This window comes from Arachis ipaensis, chromosome B3 (assembly GCF_059453495.1).
Source record: "Arachis ipaensis isolate K30076 ecotype BB chromosome B3, ASM5945349v1, whole genome shotgun sequence".
NCBI classification, from domain to species: domain Eukaryota; kingdom Viridiplantae; phylum Streptophyta; class Magnoliopsida; order Fabales; family Fabaceae; genus Arachis; species Arachis ipaensis.
The window spans coordinates 40,665,768-40,675,620 of record NC_142438.1 but is presented as its reverse complement, the minus strand read 5'-3'; the positions used below and the strand labels follow the sequence as shown (position 1 = coordinate 40,675,620).

Sequence of the window (9,853 nt, the reverse complement as noted above, 5' to 3'; positions counted from 1 at the left end):
CAGATGATTAGCCGTGCTGTGACAGAGCATTTGGACCATTTTCACAAGAGGATAGGATGCAGCCATTGACCACGGTGATGCCTCCAGACGATTAGCCATGCAGTGACAGTGCATCGGACCATTTTCCAGAGAGGATGAAAAGTAGCCGTTGACAATGGTGATGTCCTTACATAAAGCCAGCCATGGAAAGGAGTATGACTGATTGGATGAAGACAGCAGGAAAGCAGAAGTTCAGAGGGACGAAAGTATCTCTATACCTTTATCTGAAATTCTCACCAATGATATACATAAGTGTTTCTATCTTTATTTTCTATTTATTTATCATAAATTTCAAAAACTCCATAACTATTTTATATTCGCCTGACTGAGATTTACAAGGTGACCATAGCTTGCTTCATACCAACAATCTCCGTGGGATCGACCCTTACTCACGTAAGGTTTATTACTTGGATGACCCAGTGCACTTGCTGGTTATTTGTATCGAAGTTGTGAATGAAAAACAATTTATTAAGACGTGCGTACAGAGTTTTTGGTGCCGTTGCCTGAGATCACAATTTCGTGCACCAGACTGCAACACAGAAAAGGAACGAAACTTTTGTGAGTTGGTGAGCTAAAACAGCGATCTCATTTACTAGGAAATTAGTTCTTGATTGTCCAACTAGATGGAACTCAACTTATTTGATGTTAGAAACTGCTCTGTTGTATAAAGCTGTTTTTCCTAGGTTAAGGCAGAAGGAACCCCAATATAAAACTGTGCCAAGTAATGAGGAGTGGGAACTTGCGAAAGAAATTTGTGATAAGTTGAAGTTGTTTTATGATGTTACTCAACTATTTTCTGGGTCTAAATTTCTGACTCCTAATCTTTATTTTACTCTGGTTTGTAAAATAAAAGTGTCATTGGATGAATGGGAAATTTCTGCTAATCCATTAATTTCTAATATGGCATCTAACATGAAGAAGAAATTTGAAAAGTATTGGGATGAAATTAATGGAATTATGGGTGTTGCTGCTGTTTTAGACCCTAGGTACAAGATGGTTGGAGTTGAGTTCCAATTTGAAAAAATGTATCCAGATCCAATAGAATGCTCCAAGCAAGTTGATAGAATTCATCATTTGTGTAATGAGTTGGTTAATGAATACACTCAAAAAATGAGTTCTGATGTGTCACATGTCGGTGTTGGTGTTGGTACAAAAGAAGTTAATGAAAGTGGAAATGCAAGTCTATTTGGGGGTGATGATTATATGGTGTATCTTAAAAGAAGAAAAATGACAAGGAGTTCATATGTGAATGTTGAGTTTGATCATTATCTTGAGGAGAAAATTCATCCTCCAAATGATCCTAATTTTAATGTTTTGAAATGGTGGAAGAACAATCAGATGAAATTTAAAGTTCTTGCAAAAATAGCTAAGGATATATATGCTATTCCGGTGGCCACTATTGCTTTTGAATATGCTTTTAGTACAAATGGTCGTGTAATTTCTCCTCATCGCGCAAAGCTCAAACAAGACATAATTGAAGCTTTGATGTGTCGCCAAAGTTGGTTGTGGGCACCTTTGGGAAGTAAAGGTAAAATATATATTAATTAATCTTCATTTATTTTAGTTTTTTACATAATACCAATTAATTTGCTAATTGTTACATCTTTTGATTTTCAGGTTTAAATCTTGATTTACAAACTTTCAATGACGATGAAGATGTTGAAAGTGATCAAGAATAAGGGTTGAAGATTTCTTTATATCTAATATTGTAAATTCTTTACTATGGTGTTAAATTTGTAGTGATCAAACACTTCTTTTTTTTAATTTCAAGTTATTTGAGCTAATGACATTGTATGAATTTTATGTTTTTATTTTAATTTATTTATGAATTTTAAATTTTTGTCTTAATTTAGATATGAATATGTAAAAATTAAAATATTTAATTTTTATAGGGGCGGGTCGGGGTGGGGCGGGTTCGGGTACTGTAATTTACTACCTGCGGGTTGTGACGGGGCGGGTAGTGCTTGAGTTACAGAACGGCGGGGCGGGGTCGGGTAGGGTAAAAACCCGCCCCTACCCGCCCCACTGCCACCCCTAGAATTGGGTACATACTCATGTATTAATTATGTTTAAACCATATGTATTGATGCTTTGGTGTATATTCTAGTTTGAAAAAAAAAATGAATGAGAAAAATAAATAGAATATATATATATAAAATAGAAAAGAAAAAGAAAGAAATAAAAAGGGAATAAAATGCCCCAAAGTAAGGTTCAATAATAATCAATGCATATGGGATGTGATAAAAAAGAAAATGCATGAGTATGTGAAAAAGTGAAGAATGGGTAGTTAGGTTTGTATTAGATTTTTATAAGTTGTTATATAGGTTAAGTGGGAAGCTAAGGTTAATCAAAGATTCAAATTTTAGTCCACTTGACCAAATATAACCTTACATTGACCCTAACCCATTACAACCTATGGATAAGCCCACATGATATATGTATGCATGCATTAAATAATTATTGATTATTAGATGAAAAAAAATCTTAGAAAGCATGATTAGAGGAGAATTGAGTGGATCAACCCTATACACTTGAACGACTAGAGCAAATACACATCTGGTGGGGGTTCGATGCTCAATTCCTTATTCCCGGCTTTCATGAACTTTCTTCTTGCAAGTCTATTTGTACTTCATTTTGGTATTTGAATTAGTGAAATTCATGAATAATCATATTATCTTAGACCTACTTATTCATATATGTTCTTGGAGTTTGATTTACTTTTAACCAAGTAGGTAGAAGCATTTAGCTGCATTCATATAGATAGATTGCATAAATAAATGTTCATACCCCATTTCTTGTCTTTCTTTATGCTTAGCATGAGGACATGCTAATGTTTAAGTGTGGGGAGGTTGATAAACCACAATTTTATGGTTTATATTGTATTGAATTTGGTGGATTTTATCAACTTTTCCTACACTTATTCATTAAAATAGCATGGTTTTGTAGATTTCTCCTAATTGTGCTTAAGAATGAAAACATGCTTTTTAGGCCCTTAAATGCTAAATTTAATTCACCTTCCTCCCATTCGATGCCTTGATATGTTTGTGTGAGTGATTTAAGATTTTGAAGATAAGGATGGCTTGGAAGAAATGGAAGAAAAGCATGCAAAGTGGGAAAATTCATGAAGACATGAAGAAATTGCTAAGCTGTCAATCCTGACCTCTTCGCACTTAATCAATCATAACTTGAGCTACAGAGGTCTAAATGAGACGGTTCTAGTTGCGTTAGAAAGCTAACATCCGGGGTTTCAAAATGATATACAATTTGTCATAGTTGCCAGGACATTTGATGATGCGTACGCGCCATTTCACGCGCACGCGTCGCAGGATCAGCATGGGTCATTTTAAGCAACTCGTGGCCAGCGATTTCTAGCTCATTTTGGGTCCAATCCAACTCATTTCTGATGCTCTTGAACCCAAGGATTGAAGGGGGATGAACCAAGTAGTGATAGTTAGAGTTTTTTTTATCATGTTTTAGGTTAAAATTCTAGAGAGAGAATCTCTCTCTTCTCTCTAGAATTTAGGTTAGAATTAGGTTAGATTTTCTTAGATCTAGTTTTAATTGTTGCTTCCATTTACTTTTCCTTTCAATTTCTTGTTGCTACATCTTTGTTCTCTTAGTTCTTCTTGTTAATTTCTTCTATTTTATTACTTTCATGTCTATGAGCACTTTGTTGATTTTAATTTTCTTTAATGCAATTTCATGTTTTATGTTCCTTTATTGTTTAATTGCTTTGTTATTGTTATTTCCTTGCATTTGGTAATGTTAGATTTTATATTTCTTGTCATTTTATTATGCTTTCCTTTTATACCTTCCAAGTGTTTGATAAAATGCTTGGTTGGATTTTAGAGTAAATTTTTCTCCTCTTGCCTTGAGTTGAGTAATTGGAGACTCTTGAGTTATTAAACTCTTTTGTTGATTGATAATTGGAAGTTGCTAGTTGACTAGATTGCCACTAAAGCTAGTCTTTCCTTAGGATTTGACTAGGACTTGTGGACTCAAGTTGATTATATCCACTTGACTTTCTTTCATAGTTAGAGGTTAACTAAGTGGAGCAATGGACAATTCTTGTCACATTTGATGATGATAATGAGGATAGGACTTCTAATTCTCATTCATTGCCAAGAACTTTCTTAGTATTTAGCTTATTTCTTATGTTATTTACATTTTTTGCTCCTTATTACAAAAACCCCAAAACATTCCTTCGTAGCTAATAATAAAGTACTTTATTGTAATTCCTTGAGAGACGACCCGGGGTTTAAATACTTCGGTTATTTTTATTGGAGTTTGTTCTTGTGACAAACAAATTAAATTCTGATTGAAGATTGTTGTTGATTTAGAAGTATACTTGCAACGAGATTTTATTATGAAATTCTTTACTGACATTTTTCTTCCATCAACCTGCAGATCGAGCGTACGAAAAATGGGATCTTTATTCATCAAACAATATACACAGAAAATATCTTGAAGAGATTTTATATGGATAAGTCATATCCATTAAGTACCTCGATGATCACAAAGTCTTTGGATGTGGAAAAGGATCAATTCCATCCTAAAGAAGAAAAATATCCTTGGTCCTGAAGTACCATATCTTAGTGCCATAGGAGCACTAATGTATCTTGCTAATAATACTCGACCTGACATATCATTTGCAGTGAATTTACTAGCAAGATATAGTTCATCTCCAACCAGAAGACATTGGAATTGAATCAGATAAGTTTTTCGATATCTTCATGGAACAGTTGATATGGGTTTATTTTATCCATATAAATCCAAGTCACAATTAGTTGTCTATGCAGATGCTGGATACTTGTCTGATCCACACAAAGGAAGATCTCAAACAAGATACCTATTCACATATGGTGATACAACTATATCATAGAGGTCCATGAAACAGACGATAGCAGCAACATCTTCTATTCATGCTGAAATACTAGCGATACATGATGCAAGTCGCGAGTATTTTTGGCTTAGAAGTTTGATCCAATACATTCTGTCATCATGTGATTTGACTGATCATAAGATAGCCCCAACTGTTCTGTTTGAACATAATACATCATGCATTACTCAACTTAAAGGTGGAAACATCAAAGGTGATAGAACAAAGTATATTTTTTCTAAAGTCTTCTTCACTCATGATCTTCAAAATCAAGGAACAATTGATGTCCAACAGATCCACTCACACGATAATCTGACAGATTTATTTACAAAGTCACTTTCGAAATCCTCCTTTGAAAGACTGGTACATTAGATTGGGATGCGCCGATTCCGAGATATTAAATAATGTCGACAAGAGGGGAAGAATGTACTCTTTTTTTCTTAGTAAGTTTTTTTATCCTTATTGGATTTTTCTTGACAAGGTTTTTAATGAGGCAGTACCTATTATAAAGGATATTGTACTCTTTTTCCTTCATTAAAATTTTTTTCCATTGGGTTTTTCTTTAGTAAAGTTTTAACGAGGCATAATCTTAAATGGTTATCCAAGGGGGAGTATTGTGATAAGGATGCATGAGGTGGATGCCCATTAATATTTGGGAGGCTCAATTTTTCCATGGTGAAAGAATTTTCATTTAATGAAGGTTGAAAATGAGGACTCTATGCATGTATAAATAAGGGTATAATCTGAGGCAATACATACAACAATCTCTCTCTCTTTATGCATTACATAAACTCTCTCTTTTCTCTATCTCTCCGTAGGTTTAAGTTACAATATATATAATATTAATAAATATATGAATCACTTCTATTATAATGAGATAATAATATTAGTGAATATTAATAGTAGAATCTTCTATTTACACTTTTTTCTTTTATTTTCTCTTATTTATTTATTTATTTATTTTACAATAATATTAAATAATTAAAATGATGCAATAAATAATTATATTCAACCATTTGTAATATTTTGCCAAGTTAATATAATTTATAACAAATAATAAATGAAATCATATTTGTTATGAAAAAAAATCTATTTATATATTTTGTTTTTTTTAACTTAAATAAAAAATATATTTATTCCATTAATTATTTGAGGCGGGATTGATGGAGACATGGAGGCACGTATTAACAAATACTAAGAAACTAGAAAATTATGTAAATAGACATCATTTTATCGTAATTTATGTAGAGTATTTTACCCAAATATTACTATAAAACAAAATATTTATATTATTAATATTATATGTTATATAATTATAAATTTTAAATATTATAAATAAAAAATAGTTTAATTTATTTTACAATGATATTTATTTTAGAATTATTTTGAATTATAAACTATTTTAATATTTTTATTATTTGTGTAATACATTATAAATACTATTTATCTTCTAATTTATTTAAGTTACAACTATGTATGAATGAAGTATTTTGTAAATAAATAACAAAATTAATATTTACCTACATTTAAGAGTATATTCAAGAGTAAAACATACTAATAAATCATTTCAGTCTTAAAATTATATCAATGTTCTGTTTTAATTTTTGTTACAAACATGTCCTAAATGATTCTATGTAAATCGAATTAATTAGATTTGATTTACACTCTTTTAATATAAATCGAATAAACTAGATTCGGTTTACTAGTAATACAATATACATATGTAAATCAAATTTTTCTATAATAAATGGAATCAATTGGATTCGATTTACTACTGAACATCACATATATAGTAATTGAATCAGCATGATTTGATTTACTATTTGTAACAGATTATTGATATTTATTACTTTTAAATTAATTAAGTATAAAATTTATGCCTTTGATAACATTACTTCTAACTTAAACTTAGTTTTACAAATTATACTCTATTTCACAAATTAAATAATAATTTAATTGATATAGTATTTTAACTATTTCTCAAATTATATATTGTATAAATATAGTTAGTCATTTTATAATGTATAATTATATGTTACTTCTGACTATGAAAAAAATTAAGTTTTAACTCCTATGCTACCTTGTGAGTCAATAATATGAAATTTAATGAGTCAAAGGATAATTTTTAATGAATTTTTAGAAATCGTTTATTATTCCGTTTTAAATTCATAAGTTTATAAAAATGTAGATTTTTTGAAATTTGAACTAAAATACAAAAGTTAAATTTTTATTCTTATTTGTTTTGATTTTTTGATATTTTATTTGAATCTAAATGAGGGATATTTTTTATTGACATTTATGTTTTAAAGTTAATATAGAATAGATAAACAATGTCAATAATCTGTTACAAGTAGTAAATCGAATCAAGCTGATTCGATTTACTATATATGTGCTGTTCATTTAGAACATGTTTGTAACGAAAATCAAAATAAGACATTAGCGTAATTTTAAATCTGAAATAGTTTATTAATGTGTTTTATCTAAGTAAATGTACTTTTCAATTAAATTATATTTATTTTTATTTTAAAAATCTTTATTACATTTTTTATTTTATTTTTATCTTATTTGTTAAGTAAACATTTTATAAAATTTAAACTGAAAATTTTATTAAATATTGTTTCTTGATATGAATTTATTGATTAACAGTATAATTGGTAATTCAATGACAAATAATATATATAGAACTTAGATTATAAGAATGATCATGGAATAGTTAGAATTATTTTGAATTTTACACTATTTTAATTTGTTTATCATTTGTGTAATGCATGATTAGTATATACCAGTTATTTACAAATTAATTGAAGTTATAACTATATTTGAATTAAATATTTTTTAAGTAAATAAAAATATGATATTTATCTGTATTTAAGATTTTGTCAACAAAAATTTAAATTAATTATTTCTTTTTTTTTTTTGGGTTCCATAAGAACAAAATAACAAAAATTGTCAATTTTTATTTTATTATTATAACACTTTTAACTCATACTTTAGAAGTATTTACAGTCATATATTTAATTATTTTTTAAGATGTAATTTTTTATTTGTAGTTTTTTTTTTATTATTTTTATTTTTATCATATTTGGTATCCAAACTTGTTATGAAATTATTAGAATATTTAATATTAAAAGTTTAAACCTGGAAAATTACGCAAATTATGTAAATTAAGGAAAGCATTGTTTAGCCTCACTCTCACATAGCAAACTTACCATCTTTTCCGATGTCATTGTTGACTTTAGACAAAAAAAAGTTATACTCTTCAAAAATTCCAACAGATCTTATTCTCAGGGTTAACTACATATCTTTTTCTACTTGTCAACTTATCCTTCAAACATGTTATTTAACCATCTTAAACATTAAATATATTCATCCACAACAGATGTCACTTTAAATTTTACCTTTTTTTATTTAATTACTTCTGTTTCTATTAATATGAGTTTTTTTTTGTTTTGCTCCTTTTTTATATTATTTTTTGTTTTAACTTATATTTTTCTTTTAGGTTTGTCTTCAAAAATTCAGGTATATCATTCGCTGGATTGCTGTTGATGATTATAAGAGGGAAGAAGTAGAACTGGTTAGGATGAACAAAGATGTTATAGAATATAGATGCTTTTTAAATTTGTTTTTTTTTTGTCTAATTAGTTCTTGTTGTTTTTTGGTCATATATATATATATATATATATATATATATATATATATATATATATATATATATACCCTTTTTAAAATAAAGAATAAATTACTTTTTGTGACATATATAGTAATTATTGATAAATTATTCTTTTACTAAAATTCTAAAATTCACGTTATTTTTTTTTAAATTGATGCTATATTTCTCTTGAAATTTGATAGAAGTGTCATTTTTATCATGTGTATCAAATACATTTTTTCTTCTCCAATTTTAAAACTCTAATTCCTCTCAAATCTAATCACCATTTCCAATAAATTAGGTTAGGATTTTGAACTTGTTTTTATGTTTTAATCTCCAATTTCAACGAACACATTCATCAGTTTTTTAGCTCTCTTCTTTCTAAAATTTTTTTCTAGTATTTTTTCTTAAAATTCAGTCAGATCAACATAGTACTCCTCTTCACGTCAACCTCCATAACCTTGTATAACTATATAATAAAAACAAACTAAAATATTAGTTAGTCATAAAAACAATGAGTCAATAATTACCATCTTAGAATTTTTATTATCCGAATAATGATTGAAAGATAATTTAAGAGCAATTAAAGATTAAAAAAATAAAATACTTCGGTGTCTCCTTTCACGCACCAATTACTATCATTTTTAACTAATATATCACAAATTTCTATCAATTTTTCAGTTCTCTCATTTGTAGAATTTTCTTCCAATCATATTAGAGATAGCGATCAGATTTAACAATCTCATTCGAATCTTGAAATTCTAATTGAAAAATAATTGATCAAAAATCATTGTATATGTTACAAAGGGTAATTTACTCTTTATTTTAGAGAAAGTATAATAAAATTCACACACACATATTATATTGTAGTTTATTTAAAAAGGATAGATTATCGTGTGTTATATTTTATTTTATTAAGTAATGTGTTATTATATATTTACATTTATTTTCAATTTATCAGTGGATATTTAAATAAGAAAATAGAGAAGGCATATAAAAAAAATATACCATAAATTTTTAATCTTTTAAAAAATCAAGCAACTCTATTCCTAAAAAAAATATTTTTATCTTTTTGAAATTAATTAAAAAATATTTTATTCTTTTTAAAATTAATTATAAAAAGATAGTTTTGTCTTTTCAATTTATTTTTATTTTTGTTTCTATTATAATTTTGTAATGATTGGATAGAAATCCAAAATAAAAAAGTGCGGAACTGGCCCAAACAAAAAAACATAACATAGCCCAAGTAGATTTTAAATAAGAAAAACTTGTTTCTAACTTTTTAA

General features: G+C 28.0%; 1 protein-coding gene across 1 annotated transcript; it reads left to right on the top strand.

The window, feature by feature from the left end:
- Positions 1-939: 939 nt before the first annotated feature.
- LOC110270130 (zinc finger BED domain-containing protein DAYSLEEPER-like) lies at positions 940-1,718 on the top strand. The gene is made up of 2 exons (XM_088507018.1): positions 940-1,567; positions 1,657-1,718. Exons 1-2 carry the CDS (start codon positions 940-942, stop codon positions 1,716-1,718), a joined length of 690 nt encoding a protein of 229 aa, XP_088363144.1.
- Positions 1,719-9,853: the final 8,135 nt, after the last annotated feature.